Genomic DNA, 27,497 nt, shown 5'->3' with positions numbered 1-27,497 from the left:
AGTGTCGTTCTTTATAAAGCGAATGTGAAACAAACCTACAGCAAGGCACCTGTCAACTGAGGGTGACAGCAAGGTAACAGCTAACTGCAGCTCACTCCCACGAGGCAACACACCGACTCAGACAGCACACAGTGGTTTAAGAGTAGGCAAGGGAATTGGTTTCATTAGACGGAAACATTAAAGTGCTTACTGCAACGAGTGATGTGAGAATATGTCAGTAAGATGCAAGAACTAACAGTGACAAAAAATCCAACAAACCATGCAACCATCCCACACACACACACACACACACACACACACACACACACACATACACACACACACTTTGACTATGGCTTATGGACTAACTAACAGTCAGACTTAAGGTAATCATCTAAATTCATCTCTTGGACAAGACTGTCCACCTCTTCATTATCTTAATTGCTAATTTGCCACGAGTTCTGAGTAAATTCATATTTTCCTCTTTTTTTTTGTCATTTGGTGTCATCAGTCAGCAGGTGTCATCGGTTGTTACCATGGTGATACATGTCAACAGGTGTCACTAATATGCTGCTACGGAAACATGGACATACAGCCCTTCAAATTAAACGACAGAACATAATGCTTGTTGACTCCCTCCAGAGCAACACACAGGAGAGTTTTCTGACAATGACCTTCCTGTATGAGTTTTCTGTGGACTCCAGCAGTGGGAGTGTGTCACGTTGTGTGGGTGTCTGCTGCCTGTGATCGCTATGCACTTACGTTTTATCAAATATCTGACCAGTTTTCTAATGATACCCAGTCTGAGCTGGGAGGAAGTAAGAGGCAGGGCAGATATATAGTGGGGAGCCAAACCATTCAGTGATTAAAGACTTTAAGTTGAATTGTAAAGATAAAATGAAAATATTCTAAATGAAGCGTACATTTAAACAGATATTGGATTGTTTGGGTAGGCGTCTATTCAAAGTGTCTAAAAGATGTTTTTTTTCTGCTGAACCCGCACACAGCAGCACATCACTCTGCTAGTGTGCCGTGTGACTGATCTGAATCTACTGCAGGTAACACTCTGACTATGCATGACTACCTCACACAACCCCGTCAAATACCCTGAACTATCAGTTTAAGCTACTGAAGTGACTTAAAATGTTTAGATCTCAGAGGTTCCTGACTTACTCACTGTTCTCCAGACACTGAACCTGCTCCAAGTAGCTATAGTTGTATAGCTTTGACTTTGTTCAGCTGTAAAAGCTTTCTTAACATCAGGCATTTTACCAGTTTGTAGGATTAAGATCAACAGAAGGCAGATGAATGTACAGATGTGTGTCATCTGTATATGAGTGATAGAATATGTTTCTTTATAATGCTGCAAAGAGGGAGCAAGCAGAAGAGCAAGGGTCCAAGAACTGACCCATGTGGAACCCCAGAGAAAATCTTAAGTTTGAGCAGGTTTAAAAATCTCTATAGACAGACACAGGATGTCCCATCACTGACAGCAGTGAGTCAGCAGTGAGATTAAACAACACTGTCATAGAAATTCAATAGGAATCATTAAGGTTGTTGGTTGCTCTGGCTGGGACTGGGACTTTAGTACTGTGTTTAGATCTGACACCTGATGTGAGCACATTAGAAACACAGATTAAGTGTTTTCCAGCACTCAAACCTTCCAGTCAGCAACAAGGTGTTTCTACTGTTCAAACAGCATGTGGAGACAAGGGCAGGAGGTCAGTTATATGAACATGAAGGGCAGAATCACAGCAAAAAAACAAGGCTGAAAAAATAAGTGTCATATCCTTACTGTACGTTCTGCAATCTTGATCATTTCCCCCTCAAGATCTCATCTTCCACACATTCAGAAACTTCTTCAAACCACTTCATTTATATTCAGAAAAAGTGAAGTCGTTTCAAAAATCTCCCGGATTTCTTCAGATGTTTGATGAAATGGAACATTTTAACAGTTTGAGACTCCAGATCAGATTAACATTTAAGACTCTACGCTAAATTAAAAGACTAAGATGCATATTTTTTTTGGCTCTCTGAGCCCTTGAACACACCAGCACTTGTATCCGGGGCCGTGTGCGGTAGATGCGGGGGCCTTGAAGGTCAGTCCCACATGAAGCGCTTTGTTCTGCGCTCTTCATTACCCTTGTTCGTGGCAGTCGCTGTTCGCGGTCCTGAAATGCAGGGACGTGGACTCAGTGAGCCACGGCTGACTGATGCGTCATTTATGACTCACGGCAAAGTCCCTTCATTCAGTAGCTACCCCATCGAAACCACCGTGCAAGGCGAAATCAAGTGAGCAGCTATATAGACAATATATTGTTCAATGTGGGGATCTGGATCAGGATCTTTAGTCCTGGGGGGACTTCAGAGATATGGCCTCATTGGAACCTGTAAGAATCGGTTCTGGTCACACTCAGGGTTTCTTTACCAAACAGCCAATTATCCCTCAAATGACTGATGGGTGATTTAGGCTGCAGTTGCCCCCCAGCTCGTACACAAACAACTGCTACACTCCTGCAACCTCTCCAGGTCCAGTAGAGTCCACGGTGATGGAGGCTCTGTGTGGAGCCTGTGAGGACTGCTGGGCACGATCCCCCCCGTCTGCACAGTGGAGGAGCTGTGACGCGTTTAGATCACCAATGCAAATGAGACTGACGAGCCCTCCTCCCCATCACCCCCCCCCCCCCCCCCCCCGGTCTCACCAACACACACACACTCACACACTGCCTGTGCTTTATATCGCCGTGCCAGCCTTTCAGAGCAACGGAGAGCAGCACTGGCTGGCTGAGAAAGAGAGAGAGAGAGAGAGAGAGAAAAGGGGGGAGAGAGAGCTTATATAACACCAGCTCTGGGAAATGCCGGAGAGCCGGGGGAGCGTTTACTGGACAATAAGCCGGGAAAACAGCGATCACATCGGTCATAAACTGTTGTGTGATCGCACGACAGAAGGTGGCCGTGCGTCCCGCTCCACCGCTGAAGGTAAGCCTCCCGCTCACACATCCTCTACTGTAAATGGTGGGGGCACAGCGAGGGGCTTTTTAAAATGGAAGACCTCGGCTTCTTAAATAGGTGATGCGTGTTTACTCTCGCTGTTCATTCATTCATCTCTCAGCCTCCCATCCATCCCACTAAACCAAATCAGACCGCTGTGGGTATTTTAGGATAAGACGTGTGTGGTGAGTTTTTGGGGGCGTTAAAAAATTGGAGTTGAACAGAACTTGGGCACTCGGACTTGATCAGAGACTGTTCATTGTGCAAACTGTTGCTTCAATCCTCGAGAGCACTACCGCACCCCTACTTCTTTTTTGGGGGGGGGGTGTATAGACTACAGTGTGTGGGGTCCGCTCCACAATATATAATCCGAGAGGCCTGAGATGAAAAGTGGAGCTGAAGGGCATGACGGTGTGTGACGGCCACCGTGACAACGAGGCATTAATGGATATCATCGGATGCAGAGGAGAGTGTGTGTGGCATCTGTTGAGAGGCTCCCGGCTCCTGGTACATGCCAACTTCTACTGGGCTGCAAGTACAATCAGCTGAGTCTGAGAGGGGAGACCAACATGACAGGAGCGGTCAAAAACACAAACACGAGCGGGTCAGGGCTGCACTTCACTGCCCCTCTCTCCACTCATCATGTGAATACCAGGCTGCTTCAACGTCTCATCTTTGCGTGTTTTACTCACCACTCATCCATCTCCACAGATGAGGCCAGAGATGGTCTGCACACTGCTATGATAATCCCCGTTTCATAATGCGCTCTCCAGACAGTTTTTTCATCACATGATGTCATTTCACTGTGATAACAGACTTAAATCGTGAAGCTGGGAGATATTGCCAGTGTTAAATTGAATATAATCTGACAGTGCAGGAATTAAATGAAATCTCTGCACTCAAAGAGAATCCATTTTAAAAGTCCTTTTAGTAAAGGTTAATGTTATCCTCTAATTTAAAAAAAAAAATACTGATTACTGTGACAGGAGAGCAGGATCCCAGCTCACAGATGAAACGGGAATTAGAGGAATTGCTGAAAACAACTTCAGGCAGGGTTTTGAATTAAAGCACAAGTGAAAGCAACCAAGCAGCAGACACCAAGGGATGCATTGCAAGATGCTGCAAGACAGAAACACAAGTCCATATGTCAACATGAGCTGTGTGTCTAATCCGCCAGACATATACTTCCCCTTCCCTTTGGTAGCGCTCACGTACAGAGAGATACAGTTGTGCTTTAAATCCATCTGCTTGTGTTTTTTCTGCCTCAGCTTTTCCCCAAGGATCATCCTGGAGTCAGTGACCACAGCCTTGGATATTACATCCCTCTCTGTCCCAACACACTCATTGTTCCCCTGCTGCTACTGGAACATTGTGGCAATGAAGGAGCAAGACACAATGTCTCCACCGTTGCCAGATGCTGCCGGACTTTCCAAGATTATGAAGTTGTAAGTAGGTTACAGATCCATCTTCTTCTTCCTAATCCATGAAATGACCTTCCAGTGAGGTGAGAGACAGTAAACACTGTGGGAATGGTGGCGCCTCTCTACAAGCTGCACTGCCTCTTGAGGCGGGCTCAGATGCTGCTGCTGTGCCTGGGCATCGCCTACCTGATGGCAGGCAGCATCCTGCTCCTGCAGCGCTCCAGCGTCAGAGTCGCCCAGCCAAACCTCGCCAGCCTGCCGCCCATGCTGTCCCTCACAGCGCCTCCCACCGCCCTCAGGACTGCAGGCCTGGGCATGAGGGCACGCTCCAGATGGGCCGCCATTCAGTCCGTGTCCGGAGGGGGAGCCAAGGCAGGGCGACACTGGCCCACTTCCCGGAGCCTTGGGGTCCAGCACTTGCATCGCCGCTGGTTTCACAGTCTGCTGCCAGAGAGCCCGGAGCAGAGAGTCTCTCTCCACAGGAGCAGCAGACACAAAGGTAAATAACTGTGCAGACCAGCTATAGCTGTCTCTGTGAATACATTCGATGAATAAATCTCAACAGTCGATCTGAGGAGTTGGATTTGGCTGCACATTGAGTCGACACTGTTCTATGTTTAGTCCAGGTCTCTACTCTTCATCACTGCAGCTTTCCTTGTAGCAAACTAGCCGGCAGGCAAACATAACAGTAACACTGGTTGCTTTGCTAACACGTAACCACTGGGCCCTGCTTGTCCTAATTACATTAATTAGTGCGCAAGTTAGGTGTGAACAGCATGGAAGTGATAGTTAACTGGATACCACAGTATTCTCAACAAGCTGGTCTGTATTATGTGAATATAAAATAAATACTGCTCAACACAATTCATTCTCTAGAGACTGTAAAGATCTGATTTAACTCATCTGATCAGCTACTTTTTTGTCTCCTTTTCCAAAACTCACGAACCCCCGATAATGACTGCCACATGATGTGTTACCTGACAGGCTGCTTTACATCCTAATTATTCTGTAACGTTCATCTTCTCATCCTTGCACGTTTTACTCCCCAGTTCTCCAGGCTTGTGGTTGTGTGGCCGCCTCACAAAAGCCAATGTTGTTTTGCCAGTAATTAGCTGCCCTTGTGCTGTGTATCTGCAGCCAAGGTTGTGCACCTGTGTTGCCATGAAAGTGAAGCAGATATTGGGAAACCAGCGGAAGAGCTCTCAGCTGTCTCTTACGATCACGCTATCTGAGATAGAGCAGTGGAAGAGGGAATGTGAGGCTGGAATATCCGGATGAAGATGTGTTGACTGGTTATCCTGGTAAATAATATATGAAGGAGCAAATATACAAGTTTATATTCTATTCTGTGATTTACTTTTTCAGCACAGATGGCCTTGGGGCGAAGTAATACACACTGCACGGGCCCTCTGTAGCGCACACTCACATCAGGTTTCATTCTACATTCATGAACAGATAATCATGACCTGAGAACATTTAGAGGAACTTCATTATACATTTATATGACATTTTACGTGTGGGTGCTTCAGATCTTGTAGATGAGGGGTAGTGCTCACCGATCCCCTCAAAATCAGAGAGGGTAAAGGCAGGCAAACACAAAGTAGCTTCTAGAAAATAAATTAGTAATTATGAAGATAAAAATCATATAATTCCCTACTTGTGCTCTCTGTTAAGGAGCCTTCAGCATGACTTCAGCACTTTCAGATACCCCTGGAGATTTACTCTATTGTTTAATGGTGCCTGTCAGTGCCTTTGCCATTTTGTTGAAATGATAAATACAATGGAATTACTTCCAATGGAACATTTGTTCCTCCAGCCCATTCTTGAAAAGCATCCTACAAGAGCTCTTAATCCTTTTTTTAAACTGACACTACATAACCACTCAGTCACTAAGCAGGGTAATGCAGATGAAAAACGGCATTGGGGGGGGATCAGTTTCAGTAACAGCCATCTGGCAAAGGTTCCTTTTAAAAAGTGTATTACCCAGGACACAGAATTTAATTACCCAGGTCTGTTGTGTCACATGTCCTGGAGCTGAAGTATCACAGAAAAAGTACAGGCCCACTTTTTGTGATATGATTGACAAACCTCTGCAGTGAGCATGTGCATTAGCACGTCTCAGTTATGCTGGAGTAATTCCATTAATTGGTTAGTTGAGAGAAAATTGTCAACTATTCTGATAATAAATTCAGTAGGCTTTTTTAGAAATGCACTGGCTCTCTTGCTGTGAGTCAGATGATAAGATCGACACCACTCCCACATCTGTCCAGTAAACATGAAGCTTCATCCAGCTGTCAGTTAGCTTAGCTTAGCATAAAGACTGAAAACGGGGAGGCTGCTAGCCTGGCCCTTACTGAAGTTCAAAACTCCACCTCTAAAGATCACCAATTAAAATGTTACAACCCATTTATTCAATATATAAGTCTGAGCCTTGTCATTGTTGTGAGGTTATCAGGCAACCAGTGGAGACTTCAGGAAGTCACTGCTCCCAGCCAAGAAATAGTCCTTAAACTTTCCTTAACACCACTACATTTTTATGCTTTGGTTTTTTTATACAGATCAAACAAACAAGATATAGCATGTTAACTTAGCTAATGCTAATGACGCTGTATTCAACACAGCCAGGCTAGCTGTTTGTCCTCTCTGAGAAACTCTGAAGCATTTTCCCCTTTTGACTAAATAACCAAAAACAAACAGAACAGAACTTAATAAATTGAATTAAAAAAAATAATCACTAATGTCACGTTTCACTTCTGCCTTTCTAAAATGTTTAACAAAGCACTTTCTTAGTAAAAACAAAGGCAGGGGAATGGAGAGGACAGCTACTGGTGAAATGTTTCTACTCAAAGTGAGTCAAGTACAAATGATGAAGTGCTAAATCAGGACTATCATGATGTGCAGCCACTAAACAGCTCTCATCAATCACAGCCACGGACTCTGGACTGGAGTCCAACGGAGACCAGATGTTTGCAGCAGATACTGACATGAAGTTTGAATTTAAAAAAAATGTAAAATCCCGCATTTTACAGCGTAAAAATAAACTTGTCAGTGCTCTCTGGTGGATAAACTATGTCATGGCTGAAGAGTTTATTCATTAAAATTTACTTATTTTTGGTATTTCTACAATTACTCATTATTTCTTGGCTGGTACATGTCAGTACCTACAGTTTTTGTCCTATGCCAGTGTATCTGTCAACTCTGCACAAGCAAACGATAGAAAAATAAAGAATATAAGAAAAGGATGAAAAAATACAGTGAGTCTACTCCCTTCTCTGTGCTTGTTATATAATTTCTTTAGGTCTATAACTTTTCTATTAAATCTTTATTTTTCTCAGTTTTATTTTCTTTACTGACTAATCTCACACACAGCTCACAGCAGTAATAACATTTCACAGCCAAGCGCAAAAGTTTGCACATGCATTCCCAGTCTCAGATATTCATAGACTCAGGAGCCTGCCCACCTATTCAAACATTTTAGAACAAAAGTGGGAGACGCATAATACTTTGTGTCTGCTGCTGGAAACTTTTTACCTTGCAGGGATGAGTCACAAATTCCTTGATATGTAAAGTGTATATCAGATGTATGTGCAAAGGGATCAGGAGCGATAAGTATTACAGGGGCTGCACAGTAGGAGCTATGCTGTGTGTGTGTGTTGATCATTCATGACATTTGGTTGTGATGATGCGGTTTGTGTTGATTCCCCTGTGAAGTCGTCAGGAAGCTGGGTTTATTGGTTGCACATCTTCTGATGGGTTTTTCAGTATCCGACATCCTGTTGAGATGATCCTGTTTGACCCCACCTTTGGTCAGCCAACCATATGTTAAGACCCTCTCTGCTGTGGTTTTGATGACTCTCCTCCCGTGTGTGAGGACATTATAGACCCAGCAGAGAGACTGTGAACCTTCTTCAGCCCGCTCTAATGAACACACACAGTGCACATCTTCCCCGTGGCAGTGGCACACACTCGGCCATTCTGTCATTAGCCTCCTCCGTCCAATCCTGTGGGGAAGAATCAGCTCCGGCGCAGCCATCTGTCTTGGTGTTTAAGAAAGCGCCACAGTGTCAGACCTAAGTGCGGCCATTTCTGTCATGTCTGGGAATTCAAGCTGCTTCCTTCCATTAACCCTCAGCTGCTGCTGCCTGGGGCTTCTCCTTCACTTTGATTAAAGCAATGACCTGCCCTGCTCGGTGAAGGGGGTAGGGGGCGGGGGGCCTTTAGGTGATGCCTCTTGAGATGCTTCCTGCCACAGGGCTTTGGCAGCACCAACCTCCTCGAGCCTTCAAGCAGCAGCTGCTGGTCTTCTCCAGCATTTGTCTCCTGAGGTCAGGCGACTGGTGACTCAGCCTCTGCCCAGCACAACAGGCTGGACGGGCTTCAGAGGACATAGCAGACTCACTGAATCACGAATTCGATATGGTGATGCTTGGCCTGCCAGATATTTCACGGTCCATTGCTTGCTTCCATCTTGTCTGTGAACCTTGCTGCCACATCTCTCCAGTCCTAGTAGCATGTGTCATATCTCTCCTCTAACACTTTTCAATCCTCTACTTGACCGGTTAGCATCAGTCTATTTTCATGTTTTAAGTAAACATATTAAAAAAAAAAGCTGTATCCTTGCTGTCCTTGAAACCTTAAAAACATCTATGAATACAAATTCATACCCGGGTTTGTGGAATAAACCTAAAAGCCAACACTGGGGAATTATCTCAGACTTTAACCTGTTCACAGCAGAATGAGTAAAAACATCCAGTGTATAACCCAAAAATACGCCAGTCTCAGACCCAAGGGGCAAGATGTAAATGAAGTCAGCCCACAAAAGAAATGCATATGCGCCCTCCACACAGAGACTGGTATTTCTACAGAAGACTTTCATGTGTCAGCTGAGTTTGATGCAGCACTGTGGCAAAGACAAGGATAACATCAAAGGCTGAATTTGGGTGACATTTTATATGGAGCCTTAATCTTGTCAGCACATCATAATATTCTGCTGTAGCCTATTATACGTTACATTCTTCTCCCTGCAGAGGTGATTTTTATTCTACTGCAAGCACGTCGGTTCAGAGCAATGTAGGAGTAAGAAGAATCTATATCAGATGATAAATTAGGCCTAGTCATGTTTATATTATGGCTCACAATACATGCATGTATAATTAGTGCGAGTGAGTGATGATACGAAGGCTACTTTGGCACGGAGGAAGTCTGGTTTATCAAGTTAAAGGTGGAGTGTGTCAACATTCATACACAGCTGATTAAGGTTGTGTGCATTACTCTCCAGCACGTGCATGCAAAGGGGATTCAGAATAGTAATTTTAATTAGAGTGATTTATTCTAACTTTTTAGAATCAAAAATATGAAATATGAAAAATTATTCAAACTTTCTTTTGTGAAAATATGAACAGAATCAAAGTTAGAGACCTGAAACCTGAAAAACACTTTATATTTGGTGTAATTCATGTAACTAGGGCTGCAACCAATGATTATTTTAGTCATTAAAATGTCATTTGGTCAATAAAATCTTACCTTAAAATCACTTTACGTCATCCAAGTAACAATCCAAAAAAACAGGAATATTTGTTTCCAAACATATATGAGAAGAAGCAGCCCCTCCCATTTCAGACGCTGGGAAGAAAGATGGTTTAGTGTTTTTGCTTATTCATTCAACTTATTAAATGACTTCTGACTGATCATTTCAGCACAAAATACACACACACAACCACATCTGTTTTGTGAGGGTACTTGCTAAATGCCTCTAAGGGGGATTTTTCGGACTGAAGGGTTTCTTTGTTTGTGTGTTTTTTTTTTTTTTCTGGACACATGCAGGAACCTACATCGGCTGCTTTCTGCACAATGCCACTGAGCGAGCACTGGGAGGAACCATGCTTTATGACCTGCGCAAAATGACCAGTTCTCTGTGTCAGGACACCTGCTCGGAAAGGTAATGTGTTCACGGCATGCCCCTGTGAAGGGACCACAGAAGGCCTGCTGTTTGAGTAAATGCTTTGGATCTCAGTCTCCTCCATGAATGCCTCCTGTGTGTGGAGAGCCAGGTGGCTGGATGACAGTAAAAGATGAGGGGGGTGGGGGGTGGAGGGAGAGGGGAGAGTGAAGAGCAGGCCAGGGCAGAAGGCTTGATCTGTTGCAGAAGAAGGAAGGAGGGAGGTGTGTATGTGTTAGAAAGCCTAATGAGCTGACTACAGCAGTTGGTGAATAAGTCAGTGGTTAGATATCAGCTTTCAAGTGGCCGCGGTGTGAAAATCTCGGGGTCAGTGTGAGCTGAGTTAGCAGTGCTGAAGTGACTCTCCAAACCTGTAAGACAATGTGGACAGACAGGTGGATTTTTCAAAGCAAAATTCAAAAGACTGACATGCCTGAATTATTCCCTTTAATATCTTAGCAGCAAGGAAGCAAGGGTAGCCCTGCTGAAGCAGAACAGCAGAGGACAGATGGATGCAGTCAGACTGAGAGATGGTGCTCACATCTCAAGCCCACAGAGCACTCTCCCCCCTAGCCCGCCCTCCAACCTCCCACCCCCAACTCCCCCATCCACATGGAAAGCAGTCCTGCTCGTTACCTGAGCGAGCCAATTACTGCAATGAGAAAAAGTAAAAAGTCAAAGCAATTTATGAGGAAGCTTCAAAGGACATATATGAAAAGGTCAACTTTGATGAGGTCTCTCTCTTTCCCAAGGAGACAGGATAAAGAAAGAGGAAGAGGGATGAGTCACAACAGCCTTGATATGTAAAGTACAGATCAGAGGTGACCGCAGTTCAGCCAGAAAAAGGCATTACACAGTCAGATGAGTGCAGAGGGAAGAGCACTGACAAACATCACAGGGGATGGGCCATACTGTGGATTTAATGCAGGGAAGTTTGGGTTAAATGATAAGTTTGAAATGTTAACTAATGTCCTGGGGGACGTCTTAGCCAGAGGGCAATAGCTCGAGGTTATGGATTGCCCTCTGCTGGAGCAATGACAGTGAGTCTATCTGTGTGTGTGTGTGTGTGTGTGTGATTAGTGGGTACCAGTTTGCAGGTCTGGAGTATGGAGCCGAATGCCACTGCGGCAACCGGATCAGTAGCCCACGGGCTCCTGAGGAGGACTGCAGTCTGGTGTGTCGGGGTGAGAGAGGGTCTCTGTGTGGCGGTGTTGGCCGACTCTCCATTTACAAGGTGGAGGAGCAGCTGCCAGGGCACAGAAAATGTAAGTCAGCTTCCCTCGGGGAAGGAACACGACCGTTTGCTATTTATTCTCTGCACAAGCTGCACTGTGGGCGACTTCACAGACGAGTGGAGAAACAACCAAACTTTTTAAACTTCAAAAAAAAAAAAACAACAGGAAAGATTGCAGACTGTCACACCTGCATGTATAACAATCAAAACCAGACTAGAACCAAAATTGAATTAATCCTCCTAACAAATATCCCCTGTGTATTTCTCATCCCTCTGAGCTGTGCTGCTCCCAAAAACAAACAAAATATCAGAAACCACATCACTGAGTCACACTGTTGCACTGAGTGATATTTTCTTTCATTACAAAGACCCTGGGCATTGCAGCTTATTTTGACACAATCCACACATACACTGACCTGAGGCCAGAAATACTCACCAGGACAGAGGTTAACATTTTTAAACATGTCTTTACTGCATTTATCCCTGTTTTATGATTTATTGTAAACTTTGTGTGCTAGTTGTGATCTAGTTGTTTCCCCCTGTGGTGATATTCCCAAATATGGCAGATTTGCAGTTACCTACCAAACAATGAATAGAAGCTAAGTATGCTATTTTGTTAAAAGCATTTTATTCTGTTGAGGGACAGCTACAGTAACTTGCCAAAAAGCTAGAAGCCAAACAGTTTTCACCACACAGTCTAGTTTGACTTCTTTTGGTCGTCTCAGTGAGTTGAGGCTGCGACGTGTCAGCATTTCTTCGACCTGCACGCACCAACAAATCACTGCTGACAGTCGTCACAGCTCCTGCAGGAAGGCAGGTTGCATAACTATGACAAATGATGAGTGTGCTGTCGTCAGCAGTCTTACAGCAGCTGTGGAGTAATTTAACAGGGTTTTGCAAATGTAATATGAAAATGTAATTAGTGTAAATGTGGCCTAATTTTAAAACATGATGAAAGGTGAAAAATGTGCAGTGAAGATATGGAAACCTGTCCTGTGACACCTTTGGCCTGTCCTCAAAGCACCCCACGCTGTCCACTGTGGGAACGACTGGAGCACTAACTGTGTATCAATCTGAGACTGAAAATAGTCCCAAACAAATGCACTATTTCCTCCTGTTTGAGTCACCTTCACTAAAACCACAGCGCTCCCCTTTAATGGGAAATGACAGAGCCTTTTTTTTTTAAAGGATTTTTTCTTCAGTAGAAATTAATGGACCTTCCACAGACCTGAATAACCTGCACGTAAAATCATTTGGGCAAAGAGGACGAGTCGAGTTGTCTAACTGTTTACTGCAGTCCCGCTTCAAGATTCAGGCTGATTAAACAGGTGTAGTTTTGCATAAAATCACACTGAATGTAGCCTTGAACCTGATGACTAATGACATTTGTTGAAAAATGTTCCGTGAAGAATATTCTCTGAGGCGGCAACTGTGGAGTGTATCCACTGTGTGTGTCAGAGGACAGGCAACGTCTGCCTCTTTATTCTGCACAGAGAAAACAGACTATGACACAGATGCACCGTGATTTAAGAGAACCTTTCCTTTCATTTCAACCACGTTATTAACTCGTTTTATTTTAGTGTTTTAATTGTTTAATTTTAGTGTTAAGGTCTTTTATTTTAGTTCACATAAATTTGTTAAGTAAATGATAAATATTATTATTATTGAAGGATGATTATTATGATTTCAAAACAGCTACATGCTAATTCAACAACACTGATTATCCATGTGCACTTCTCTGTAAAACAGTTTTCTGCTCTTTAGATATATGCATCTCCTTCTTGTTGCTGGCAAGGTCACATCTATTATATAAGGACTTTATATCATATACAGTATTAATATTCATGATTGGATGGTTCAGTGTCTCGGGAGGCTTCAGTGTCTCTGGAGGTTTGCAGCTGAATTGTAAATGTATTATATACCAGAATCCAGTCAAGTATAGGAATATAATAAGGGCTGAAATACTTAAAAGGGTGGGTAATTTAAATTTAACACTGAGCATCTTTTCTTTTATAAATCTAACCATTTATTTCTTGGTAAACCCTTTATTTTCTCTCATTAGTGGATAAATAAAAATACTTCCTCATGCTGGTCCATGCAAGTGAATCCTACCAAATCAATTTGTGTTGTCCTGCGACTGTGTGCAACTCTTTCCTCATGTATTTTTCTCTTTCCAGTCAGAAACGTTCACTACCGCGGCTGCTTCAGGTTGCCGAAGAGCACAATCAGCACCTTCCCTGTCTACTCCTTTCAGCCCAACCTAACAACACAGTCCTGCATCGAGACCTGCACTGATAAGGTTTGAATTAGTCCTGTGAAATTACAGACGTGATGATCAGTTTCTTGCATACAGCTCTCTGTAGTGTAGCAGTGGTTCTCCACTCTCAGGAGAGGAGGCTCTCGAGCTCAGAGAGCTGTCTCCACTCCCAGGAGATCACATGTGGGAGCACAGAGCTCCTTGAATTTTGCTGAATATTTAAGGTTTAATGTGCCTCTAATGATAAGTAGTCTGGATCCTGCTCTGAGATCTTACTGGATGCAGCTGTGCCTCCTCTGAAAACAGAAATGGCTGGTGGAAACATTGCACTTCATCAGGTGGTGACTGCAATGCGATTAATTCTCACTGTGTAGTGTGAGTGCATGTATGTCCGTTTGTGTGTGTGTGTGTGTGTGTACTTGTACTTGCTAGATAGTAAGGACCAAAAAAAGTATTTTACTAACAGAGTGAGGACATTTTGGGAAAGTGAGGACATTTTGGTCGGTCCTCACTTTTTGAGACACCTTCAAATCACATTTTGAGGGTTAAGACTTGGTTTTAGAGTTATGGTTAGAATTAGGTTTAGGTTAAGGTTAGGGTCAGGGTTAGGGTTAGGCACTCAGTTGTGATGGTTAAGGTTAGGGTAAGGGGCTAGGGAATGCATTATGTCAATGAGTGTCCTCACAAAGATAGAAATACAAGTGTGTGTGTGTGTGTGTGATTATGCATACGTTTTCTAAAATTTCCGCTGCAGCGTCTGTCCTTGTGCTTTGACTTTGACCTTTCTGACCTTCTGTAGCCAGAAAAAATAAACAGAAACAGTGCGAGGAGTCGGGATGTGATGCAGATTTTCCCACTGAACTGATCTGACACGTCAGCATTGAATAGAACATAAAGAAAAATAAATATGGTGAGTCATAGAAAAACACGGAGATCATTTGTGTTTTTGGTTTGTAGGAGCTGCCGCTGGCTGTGTACAAGACGCTGCACTGTTTCTGTACATGGACGTCGTCTCTCTTCAGCCTCAACCAGCAGTCTGACCAGCAGCAGTGTGTGGGGGACCCCGCTCTGAACCGCACCAGCAACTCCACACCCACAGCACCCACCGAGCATGACCACTACCAGGTGTATCATACACCTGTGCTTGGTGAGACATTTGTCAGACAGATGCAACCCTGTGTCAGTCATCTGCATGTGACGGGGTTATGTTTAAAATTCCAACCACGTGACGCCTCGTTCTGATCACTTTTACAGAGGCAGAATGGACGATGTACTGTAATAATTAGTAGGCCGTGTCTGTGTTTTAATCCATTCTGATCTGTCAGTCATTTTACAGTCTCTCTTTGCTCCTGTAAAATAACCAAGTCTAAACCTTTCATTTCCTGGACACTGTCTGTGAAAAGTGATGTTTTCTTGATGCAGTTCTTAGCTCTTGCAGCTCTGCTGCAATTTGTGTCACACATGACTTGTCCTGTCTTACATGTGTCCTGATAACAGGTCCATCCTGGGTTCTATGAATCCAGACTCTCTGACTATTCTGATCTTGTGCAGTTCACCGACAATAAAAGCTCTGTCCCTCCAGACTCCAGGTGCAAAGAGAGGATGTTTCTGCCTCAGAGATCCAGCTCCCTCGTGGCTCTGTCTAGTTTCCCTGGTGCAGGCAACACCTGGGTACGGCACCTGATTGAGCTCATGACGGGCTACTACACTGGCAGCTTCTATTTTGATGGCACACTATACAACAGAGGTGGGGAGGGCACGGCGCCACTCTTCAAATGAGCGTCTGAGTGAGTGCTCTGTGAAATATTGCAGCTGACCATTATTCATTCATTTATTCATTGGTACCAGGTTTCAAAGGAGAGAAGGACTACTGGAAGAGTGGCCGCAGCATCTGCGTGAAGACCCACGAGAGCGGTCAGAAAGAGATTGAGATGTTCGACTCTGCCATCCTGCTGGTTCGAAACCCTTACCGCTCCCTCATGGCCGAATTCAACCGCAAGTGTGCTGGACATTTAGGACACGCCACAGATACACAGTGGAAGAGTAAAGGTAAGACAATCCAGTCCACACAGACATGACGGTCGAGTATTTTCTGGCTCTCCTGAAGGATACTGTACTTACTGCTGTAGATGTTACAGCAACAGTGGACCTGAGGGCACTGTGTGAGTGTGAGTGTGAGTGCAGAGAGAGGCTGTTCAAACCTCATATATACAGTGAAGACTGCACTCTTGGGTATATAAGAGTCATTTAAACATGAAAGTCAGCATCTGTAACAAAGGTTACAGGTAACAGCATGTAAAAAAACAAAACAAAAACAAACTCACTTATTGTTCCTCTGCTGGTCCAGTATCACCGGAGTCTTGGTTTTATTTGTCTGCATATTGACATTTCTGCCTCCAGAACAATACAGTGAAGGTGAAGGATTGCCGATGCTTACAGTAAGAAATGTATAAATATATACATTTTTTTAAAAACAGGAAGTAGAAACAGTGTCACATTTACACTGGATACAGTCACTGTAAACAGCTTTCTACCAAAGAAATAGTTCCTATGAAAACCTCTGGGGTGCAGACTGCGTGTTGACAGTGTGTTTTGTAGATTATCCAAAGTATTGTTTAGAAATGTGTCTTTATTATTCTTCTGTTTATTTGGTTGCAGTTTGAGTTAACTGACCCTTTTCCGTGGATCCCTTCAGACCTGGCATCATTTCTGTACCTTAATTAGTTTTCTGTGCTGCGAAGCTCAACAAATGTAAAACACTTTTATTTTGTTCCAAAATGAACCTCGTAAACACTGAGCTGCTGTGAAGGAAATTCTGAATGTGAACTTATTTATCTCCCATAAATGCCATATACATGTATCAGAAGGAATACTGACTCCGTGTTCAACAATTAACGGTTCAACACTTACATCATCCCCGGATGAAACTGTTGTCTGTCTGAATAACTCTCGGCTGTGCTCTCTGTCACCTGCAGAATGGCCTGAGTTTGTCTCCAGCTACGCCCCCTGGTGGGCGTCCCACGCTCTGAGCTGGCTGAAGTTCGGACGCCGCCTGCTGGTGGTGCATTACGAGGAGCTGCAGAGAGCTCTCCTCCCTCAGCTCCGTCTCATCACTGCCTTCCTCAATGTCACAATGACTGAGGAGAGGCTGCTTTGTGCCCAGAGCAACCAGGATGGGCATTTCAAACGCTCGGTGGCCCAGCAGCCTTCCTTTGACCCGTTCACCCCCGACATGAAGCAGATGATTGACTCCTTCATTCACACTGTCGATCAAGCGCTGCAGAGCAGGAACTTTAGCAGACTTCCACAGGAATACCTCCCCAGATGATGATCTGAAAAGGTCACAAATGCCTGGTCCGGCAGGGGTTTGTGAGAGGGAAGTTCTTCATCGAGTGCTCTGTGGGGAACAGACACACACTGGCTGATGCAAGTGGACCACCTGACTCTTTAATAAGCCAGACGCGCTGTGAATGGCTTAGAGTCATGGAAACACAGTGGAGGTCACTGGAGAAAACATGACAGTTCTTGTGAAATCCAATGGTGAACCGTGATGAAAGCCTCGGGGTCGGGGACTGCCTCTCTGAGAGCAGCAAACATGACGAATGCTCAGAGGATTTGACATGATTTGTTGGCCTGCAGCGTTGGGATTATCCAGCAAACTGCACAAACATGAGCGTGTAAATCCAGGATGGACTCATTTTGGTTAAAGAGGGTTTTTCTGCGATTCACTTCAGTGCATATATTGTGTTTCTAGCATACACCAATGTCAATAAAAATGTCATACTAACACAGATGAAGCATTACCCAGATTATATGGTGTTTCTGTGGGAATCCACTGGTTGCTACATGTCACGATCATGATGGATAAAAGCCTTACAGCTGCTTGATGTGGGTGGACAAGCTCCTCTGACTGTACATGAACAAAGACGTGTTGATGACAGTGAAACTGCTTTAAACCGTAAATGAAACCCAGCTGTTCCATGCATCAGCATTTTATTTTATTAAACGCCTTCAGTTTGAACGGAGTGAAGTCAGTTTGTTTACACTCGCACCACTCGAGATCATTTTCACTTTAATGGACCGAGGTGAGGCGCACGGTACTGTCTCAACAGGTTTGTGTGTTTAGCTGTCAGCTGTTTGTCTCAACACCTCCAGTTTGAAAGGATGATGTTCAGATGGTGTGTGTAACTAGTGTTCAGCCTGTAGCCACAAACAAGATAAAAGAGAATAAATAGTGTCTGTGCAAACCTGAACTGGCCCCAGTTCAGATTCTTCCACCACTTTAATTATCCCTCACACTGACAGGAAGAACAGTGCCACCTGTTGGTCAAAGCGCTCACACTGCTGTAAAACAAGCTTTAACATTTTACACTGAGACTCTGCTTTCATTAATTTTACTTTATAGAAAAAAATGTGACAAAATGATCCATAAAGCTGTGACCAGACTTTAGTGCTGATATTTGAATGATGTTTAATCTGCAACAACAAAGAGAACAGAGACGCTGCAATAAGAGATGTGTCACTGTACAAAGAGACACAATGTCAAGGACACAAAACAATGCAATTCAGTGCTGTAGTCTGCAACAACTGTCTGCATTTTTTTAAGCTGTTGTTCAGACCGTTTTATTGCATCAGATTTTATTAAACAAAATATCAAGACTGCTTGAATATAATAAATTCCAGAAGAACATCATAAACTCTGGTCTCAAAATTTACCACATAGTTAAATCAACGTCTCAGAGTGTCAACGAACAGTGAACATTAAAGTTTCACAGAGGCAGGATTGATTGCAGGACTGTTCAGGTTCTCACAGTCGCAGAGACACAACAAACCACTGATCCCACCTACAAGCCACAAGGTGGTCCTGAGGTACAGGTGTCAGAACTGAACGCCAGAAGCCGCCTTAAGTCCTGCATTGATGAGCCAGTTCTCTCCCCTGCTGCATTCTCATAACACACATCTTTCGTCTGCATGCAGGTCTGTGCTGGACCCCGTCTTTGCACCTGTCTGAAACCACTGAGACAGAGCACTGACTCCTGACTCCCACTGTAGTCCAGAAACCTTTCCTCGTGGAGATGATTTTGCAAAAGCAAAAAGCCAAGCATCCAGACAACAATCCGGCTGGAAGAGAGCGTTTGGACACAGTGCTGCCAGCTCCTCTGGCTGACAGGGTAACGTTGCTGGGATCATATCACGAGCAGTTTCATGAAGAGGGCAACATCATCCTGAAGTGTTTCTGCTCCTCAAGTACTGTGCTCACACAGCAACACCACAGAGCACAGACTCAGACACCACCATGGAGTCAACCCACGTCCTCCTCACAGCAAAAACTGAGTTTGTACATTAGCTGATTAACACATGGTCATCCCTGACATGACAGGACCTCAAACAAAGCTACATACAAGGGATTTAATTAGCTTTAATTAGCTACTTGGTCTGCAGCAGTAACACTGAGGAACTGTGATCATACATCAAATACAGTTCAATGTACAATATGTAATAAGGATTACACTGAACTACTTCATTACAGGAAACACACTGACTAGATTCACTATAATGTGGTGTGGTTGAGTATCTGATGGAAATCTGACTCTGGTGACTCCTGGTGGTCGTATCGCTCCCTCCTCCTCACGGATCCAATATGACAGAAATTAAAAGGCCGAAAGGAACTGAGCTTTTCTGTTTTTTCTACAAATATAAGATGAAGCAAATCAGAATAATCTGACAGATTTAAAGTGGTGAGATATTTGTTAAAAGACTGCAACAGCTGAATAGTGGCTACATCAGAAATAACATAATTAGAGAAATCAGAAATGTGACATGTGTAGAGACTATCGGGACATTTAAGCAGCTATTATCAATATATTTATGATGACTATGCAACAAGTTAAAGGGGGTGCTCATAGAGTTGCATCCACAAAAACTGATCACCTGACACTGCCGTTCCCCTCAGCTCTGCAGAGTGTGTGTCACTGTCACTGGTTCCAGCAGCAGCTGTCAGCCTGTGTGCGCTACCTGCCCATCACCTGAGGACGGACAGAGTTAGCAGCTAGATGGTGAGCTTAATGGATCATGTAACAGATAAAGTCATTATTGGACAGAAACATGACTGCAAATGAACGAGAGCACTGCTCTGTTTCTGCTGCGTGTGTAAACAGACAACTGCTTGCTAACAAGTTCACCACATTAACACCACATTAACAAGATGAGATGTCAGAGTTGTGTTTAAAGCAGGTGTAAGTATTTGAGTTACTGCAGAGGAGAAGGAGAAAGTTAACACAAACTGTCTCTGGAGCATATCTCTCACAACTGACTTAAATGTCTTTCACAGAGAAACAACAAACAGTGAGGTATGATCATTAAACACAGGATGTAAGTCTGCCAGTGAACGCTGCTAAAGTGGTTCACTGCAGGCTGGTTGACAGGCACGTAGACTCGTCGTGGTGATTGTTTTTAACAGTTGTGTCATTCCCAGAGGACTGAATGAGTTTGAGAGTAAGCTTAATTAGTGAAGCAGTGCCATAAGGCCTCACAGTCAGGTGTCGCTCTTAAATACTGAATAGACTGACAGCTAGTCCGGTTATATTGAGACACCCGTCACCATCTGCTTCAGCAGTACGTGATGTCAGGAGTGATGTCTTTACTTTTTAAATGCAGCCTTTAACATTTCAGTGTGATATGTCTATGTTGTGTTTTTACTTGAGAGGATGTGAGTATTCCTCCCATCACCGCCTCCGTTCATTAATCCCACTAATGCATGATTTGGCACTGCATTCTTGCCAGGTGTCTGGTCTCTTAGTTGTTTTTATTTTATTTATTTTTTTATTTTTATTTTTTTAGAAAATCACTTATTGAGATATGACCATCACTAGATTTTCACCATGCAAACCTGAAATCCCAGACCTAAAATAATTTGTCTTATAATATAAATTACTATTTGAAATTATTTTTTAAAAATGTATCCAGCCTGTTGAATGTAGTGGTTTATGGTTTATGGTTTTATCTATGGCTAATGTTAAGTTATTGTAAGTACAAAATCTGTAGTTTTATATATAGAATGTGTTAAAAGTCTGAATGGCCTGATCAACATTATAAACCATATTATCATGAAAAACTGTTCGTCTAGTGCTTTTATTGTATTTACGGTGCCACACTCCTCTACCTGTGGGTGGTGGGGGCTGTGGTCATGGCTGGTATTTGTGTTACTAAAACTTCATATTGACCTGAGTCCTTAAAAAGCACACACACTTCAGACAGACACGTTTTCCTCATTTGCAGCCTCTCTGCTCTCAGTGTGTCATTAAACACTGAGCACGCTGCGAGAGAAGCTTCATAGTCAGTCAATTCCCTGATGGAAACACACTGCACATAATAGGTTACACTCATTTAAGACTTGTCATGGCATCAACATGTTTCCATTTCAGTCTCTGTTTGATGAGGAAAGAACTGGGGTTAAATACGGACAAGTGTTTCATTTCAACCAGGCTAAATTATTTCATTACATATTTTATTTTACTGTTAGAAGAGTTTATTTTATTTCAAACAGTTGGTTTTGTGTTTTTTTTGTTTCTTTTTTGTTTTGTTTTTAAAACAAACAGATGCCAGAAATGAAAACTGTCATAGTTCATTAGTTTGATGAAATCCATTCACTTCAGCCCGGTCTGCTCTGCTCTGACTGCAGGTTTGTATTAATGCACCAAAATGAGAATCTGAGCGATGAGTAGATTTCACACGGCTCCTCTGCAGTGAGCCACGAGTCCTCTGCTCTCAGAAAATCACACTCAGTGCATGCTGGGAGAAAACAGATAACAGCTGCTGATGCCTTGAATGAGAACTAGAGTCCGACTGGACTAACGTTAGTCAGTCTCACTCTTCCTCACTTGATAGAGGTTCATATTTCTTTCTGTTTTTACAGTCATATAATAACAGATTACAAAGCCCTTAATGGAAATAACTGTCGTTCAGATTCTATTATTGTTTGTCATTTGGTTGATTTGAAACAGTTTGTAATCATGGAAAATGACTGAGGGGAAAAGTCTGGCAGCTGCCACTGACTATTAATTCCCATAGCAGTTAACATCAGAGGATGCCTGCAATGACTAAATAAGTCTGAGGAATGTGTGTAATAATTAACATTATGAAAATAAAATATAGATTTTGGCTTTGTTTGCAGACCAGACGGTGATTTGAGAACCAGAGTGTGGCTGGGAACAGATTTAACCCTCATCAGGGTTTAGTCTCTATGAACCACAGTGACATGGTACCTTATCAGCAGGATGGTGTTTTTTATATATATAAATATATATATATATATATATATATATATATATATATATATATACATATATATATACACACATACACACATATACACACACATACACACATATACATTTTTTTTTTTTTTTTACATGTATTACATTATATGAGTATGCAGTTTGTGAGGACCACAACAAAAATAGGAAAATATTGAGATTGAGAAAATCTGCACACAACAATGATAAAAACTTTCTCCCAGCAGCCATAAAAAACAAGAAAATGCACTTTCAAAACAAAAATCATATCAGAACCAACTTCTCTCAGCTACTGCTTCTGTGGTAACACTTTCAGCACATTCTTAAAACAGCCACAATCAATGTTTTTAATATTAACAGGGAATCACACTCAATCTTTTGTTTTTCCAGGCTGCAACCTTTACTATAGCGTCACTTTCACTTGCAGCTGGCAGATGTTTCAGTGAAAAAACTCCCCGACTGTGTGCGACCTGTTCCCAGCTCCCAACAGCAGACAGACATAGTTAGCGTCTGGCTGGTGAACATAAATGTAGGTGTTAGTAACTGACAGCTTCATATGTCTGTGACAACACGTCCTGTTCTGCTTTCGGTGTCCGAGTCTGAAATGTCCTGTCTTTGTGACTGGATTTTAGGTAATTCAGTGGCATAAACATGATGCATGTTGCAATTGTGCAAAAGTGTTAACTCGTCACGAGCTGTGTCAGCCATGCATTGCTTGCAGTAGGCTTGTGTCTTGCAGCATTATTAGGAAGAGTTAGCACTTCTGATTTCAGTGGTTTGACTCCAGATATTAATTCACATATTTTTGTGAAGGATTCAGCCTCGCCAGCGTTTTGATCCCCCCCACACAAAGGAAAGATTAGTCATTTTGTCAGAAGTGAAGGTGACATTTTTCCATCAAACTGACGGCACTTAAAAAGTCTGTAATCAATGCAGGTCTCCAGGTCAACACAGGGCTTTGATATGACTGAGTCTGTGCCTCCTCAGTTGACTCCAGGATTAAGCAGCACTGACTGCTCCAACAGAGACTACACAGCTGCAGTGAATCCCTCTTCACAGTATAAATCCTCTGAGCTCTGCCTCACTGTGCACATGCTGCTGCGAGTTGAGTCGACAGCAGAAGACCAGACGTATGAAAGTGGAAAAGGTGCTGCTTCCTGATCTGTGCTGTTTGTATAAAGTCACTGTTAAATTTTAAGGACGACCTGCAGTATATTCGCTGTGTATTACTCTGTCTATATTGTTAGAATTAAGAATTAGTGTCATGCATAAACATTTCTATGTGTATTTTTGCACATGTTTTGCAAATGTTCACTGAAGTTGATAAAAGACAAAGTCTGTTCTGGTTGCTTATACAACATGAGAAAGTTCCCATCAATCATCAAATGTTCACTTGCTGCTGTGATTCTTCTACATCTGATCTATACATATACATATCTATACAAATGGGCAGCAGCATGCTAACATGCTCACATTGACAATGCTAACGAGATATTAGCTGAGGCTGATGTGAAAGTCATTGGTTGGATTCATCCCCCTCAAAACTAAAAATGTCACCCTGATGATGGCACTAGTGAGGAGTGTCCGGAGATGACAGAGGTCAGAAGGTGATCCATCTAATATCTGTCAGTCTGGACCAAACTCTTCTGTATGTCCCTCTTTGGCATTTCATATTTTATGAGAAATATTCCAAACAGCCTATTTCAATACTGTCAACATGGCTACAGCAGGAAATACAGACATGTCTTCATGCTTCGCTATATTGGAGTGCTTGAGTGAGGGTGTGGAGGGGGAGAATCACACTTAGACTCCACTAAAATTTACTTTTAGCTTCTTCAGAGTTCAGGCTCATTCTCATGTTAGTTTCTCATACAGAACATACTGGCAATGTTAGATCAACAGTTTGGTTTAGACATATAATGTCAACACAATACACTGATTCCTCTGATCTGCTTCTCTAAGCTGCTTAAAGATTATTCAATATTATCAGTGTTTGGTGGGAACAAAAACCCGCAGCGTGACATGGAGCTAACTCTGAAGGAGGCTGTGCAGGTTGTACCTGTGGTCTGGTGAAGGCAGCACACTGCAGCCATCTCCTCTGGTTCTCACTGATCACTCTCTCTCTTCTTCTCATCAGTGGGAGCCTCAGTTGTTATTTTCCATCTGCTCCTGCTCTGTGGACACATGTAGTTCACACATACCTTGATGAAAATGAAAACACTGCTCTTCAAACAGACATAAAACAGGACTGACGTGTGTATGTTACAGTGTCTGTCTTGGCCGGCTGTTTCTCAGATATATGAGCCTCGTTGTAAAATGCATGATAACCCACAGCGGAGTCGGGCTTTGGGGCAAACAGAGCCAGAGGCTACTGAGAGATGATGTTGCTTTGTTTGTTGCCACTCTGCCCCAGCTCTCCAGCCTTTCTTTTTATTGTTTCTTTTACGCCGTGAAGATAAATCAGCAGGTGCTACAGGACGGATAAGCCACAAAAAAGAAAGAAAGAAAAAAAAAGCCTCAGTCATAAATCCTTCAGATGCTGACTAGATCCTAGCTGTTTCAGCTTCAAGTATCATCTCCCAGCTGAGCTGGTAATATAATACTTTACAATAACATGTCTGGATGGGCACTGAGCGAGAATCCTCTACCTGTGAGCTGAATATCAGTGCTGTCGTGGTCAGTTTGATTTCTCATTTCACTCGATAATAAAAAATTTTTAAAAAGAGAGAGAGAGACACAAGCCCTCCTATTCAAAGGCCAAATCCCTTGGCCTTTTCCTGTCAATTCCCTTCAGTCCTAAACATCTACCAGCATCAGTAAAAGGTTTGGAGGTCAGTGTGGACAAAATGTACCTGCCTACACATTTAGCATGAATGGAAAAATGTTACATAAAAACAGAAATGAACAGAATTTCGCTATGACTGAAAGGTGTAATTTCTCATTAATGTAAAAAGTAACTTCACCTCGTAAATCGTCTGACTTTTTAAAGGTTGTTAGAAGTGACCTCTCTCCTGGAGCAGTTACTGAAAGGTCCTGAACAAAGTGCTGCTCCACAGATGTTGTTGGTAAGAGCTGGCATGTTACCCATGAAAGTAAGAATAATTACTCACTTTAATAATAATGACAGTGATGTATTGCTCAAATTCATCAAACCTGGCACATACTCCCGTTGCTGCGTAATGAACTGCGAAGAGATAGATGTCCTATGTTGTTTGTTTTCTGTTTTTTTTTTAATCAAAAATGAATAAAATAAATAAAAATGAAGTAGTAAAGTAGAAAACACAAACTGTCAGCACTGTGTATGATGCTGAGTGTCATCACTGCGGGACAGCACTGTAGGTCAACAAGACCAGCAGCTCTGTGAGGCTCCACTTAACTACAGCTATGCTTTCAGCTAAATGCTAAATTAGCATCACAATATACTCACGGTGACAATGCTAACAGGCTAATATTAGGCAGGTACAATGTTTACCTTGTAACCCGGACTATTTGGTCGGCACGGTTCTCTCGGCTCTGTGGGCTCAGCCGTCTTCTATAATCACCACCAACATGGCAGGAAAGTTGACAACTTTATTTTACAAGTGCATCTCACAGACTGTCACATTCACACCTGTCCCCCTGCAAACAATGGCAGGTAGGAACCACAGGTGATATAATAGTAATTAAAAACTCAAATAATATTGCACCACCTAATAAACAACATAAATTAATATGATTAAAATAACCCACATGTGTTCAATAACTAAGGTTACACTAGTTTAGCTGAACTATGCTGCAAAGTAGCTGAAGTTAATGGGAGTGTCGTTGTCACTGATCTTGATAGTGACTTTAAACTACGGAAAAATGCAAACCATTGATCTAGAAAATACATTTTTACAAAAAATCTATCTAATCTTACATTAGTTTTATGAGTATTTAGTCATAAACCAAAACTTTGATCTGATGGCACCAGAGAAAAGGGATCAAATCGTTGCAGTTCAACCTGAGGAGAGCATGAATGTGTCTGCCAGTTACCATTTCATGCCAATCTATCCAAAAGTTGTTGAGACATTTCCCTAAAAAGGTCCCATATTGTACATAAGTAGATGTCCATGACTAATTTGATTATGCAGCAGGTCTAGTTTCTATATTAATACTGTGAAAGTATCAAAGCCTCAGTCCACAGAGAAATGCACACAGCCTGTGTTCAGAAACTGAGCCTTAAAACCAGTCGTCAGGACTTCTGTAACTTTGTGATGTCACAACAAAGCAGTCACCACCCTCAGCTATAACCCAAGCCCCACCCACCATGGCGCACCATCCAACCTTGCAGGGTTTGGGCTACTGTCAAAAAGTCAAAATAATCTCCTTTTCTAACCACTTTTCCTTGACCCTGGTTTAAAATGTGAGGAGGTCGAGGAAAGATGTTCAGGAGACTTAAAAGACAACAACCATGCTGTGGAATGAATCCGATGGCACTTTCACAAGGATTTGTTTTTAAACCAACTTTATTGATAACACATGGAGGACCAAGACAAAACAAAAAGGATTGAAATGTTGAGATAAAATAACATGAAAGGAATATACAAGTAGAAAGAGTTGAGCCATTAAAATAATAATTCAATATAATAAGCAACTGAATAGGGGCCAGAATTAATCATATTCAGACATAAGTATCTGTATAGTTTTTATGTTTTTATGTATTTGTTAAGAAGAAAAATGTATTCTTTAGTGCAGTGAGTGGGGTTTTGAAACAACATTCATGTATAGATTATTATGATTACGATAAAGATGCTTTTTCTTCATGAAGACTCCTAAAATGATTGGAGAATAATTTTATTTTTATTATGGATTTGGAGTTTGGTCAGATCAGACAAGGATTTCCATTAGCTATGGATCATGTCACAAGCATAAGACAGGTGCGTTATTGTTTCTACATTTAAATGGGTCTGCCATCGTTTTAAATGTTGCTGCAGCTGGGATGGCATTTTCTCCTTTCCTTTCATAAAGGGAGGTCTAGTGTTTCCTGCTAAAGGAGATAAGATAGGAAGCATTGAAGCTCCTTTCCTTATCATTTAGAGTATTCAACCTGCTCTTATCATGGCTGCCACTGAGATACTTCCAGGTCATTCCACTCAGTTTGGAACCTTTCTTGGAAGAAAAAAATCTAGGAGATATATTTTTTATTGGATTACTGAGAAAAGTCAGCCAATCAGAAGAGAAGCTCAGATCCTCTCTTCTGATTGGCTGACTGACCTGTCGTTACTTGAGCTGCAGAGAGAAGCCTGAGAGAGGAGATGTAAAACTTCTTATGGACATCAATGCTTCACATAAAAACAACAGAAAGGGTAACATATGGGACCTTTAAAGCACTTTGATCAACCTCATGGTGGCACTAGAGGGC

The 27,497-nt window shown here is 42.5% G+C and overlaps 1 protein-coding gene and 1 long non-coding RNA gene across 2 annotated transcripts; one reads left to right on the top strand and one right to left on the bottom strand.

Moving 5' to 3' along the window:
- The first annotated feature begins 2,711 nt into the window (after positions 1-2,711).
- Positions 2,712-18,073, top strand: wscd1b (WSC domain containing 1b). Its single transcript, XM_071461117.1, has 9 exons — positions 2,712-2,958; positions 4,239-4,890; positions 10,215-10,329; positions 11,410-11,594; positions 13,741-13,862; positions 14,778-14,967; positions 15,403-15,567; positions 15,669-15,869; positions 16,796-18,073. Exons 2-9 carry the CDS (start codon positions 4,500-4,502, stop codon positions 17,146-17,148), a joined length of 1,722 nt encoding a protein of 573 aa, XP_071317218.1. The 5' UTR covers positions 2,712-2,958; positions 4,239-4,499; the 3' UTR covers positions 17,149-18,073.
- Positions 18,074-18,266: 193 nt separating this feature from the next.
- Positions 18,267-25,746, bottom strand: LOC139607858 (uncharacterized). Its single transcript, XR_011684906.1, has 4 exons — positions 25,587-25,746; positions 24,174-24,288; positions 19,752-19,846; positions 18,267-19,508 (listed from the first exon to the last, which is right to left on the bottom strand). It is a non-coding gene; the product is annotated as an uncharacterized lncRNA (long non-coding RNA).
- Between the last annotated feature and the right edge of the window lie 1,751 nt (positions 25,747-27,497).

Source organism: Trachinotus anak, unplaced genomic scaffold (assembly GCF_046630095.1).
Source record: "Trachinotus anak isolate AG129_WGS33_773 ecotype Australia unplaced genomic scaffold, CSIRO_AGI_Tana_v1 ptg000024l, whole genome shotgun sequence".
NCBI lineage: Eukaryota > Metazoa > Chordata > Actinopteri > Carangiformes > Carangidae > Trachinotus > Trachinotus anak.
Note: the sequence above shows the minus strand (reverse complement) of the source record. Positions and strands in the feature narration are given on the sequence as shown.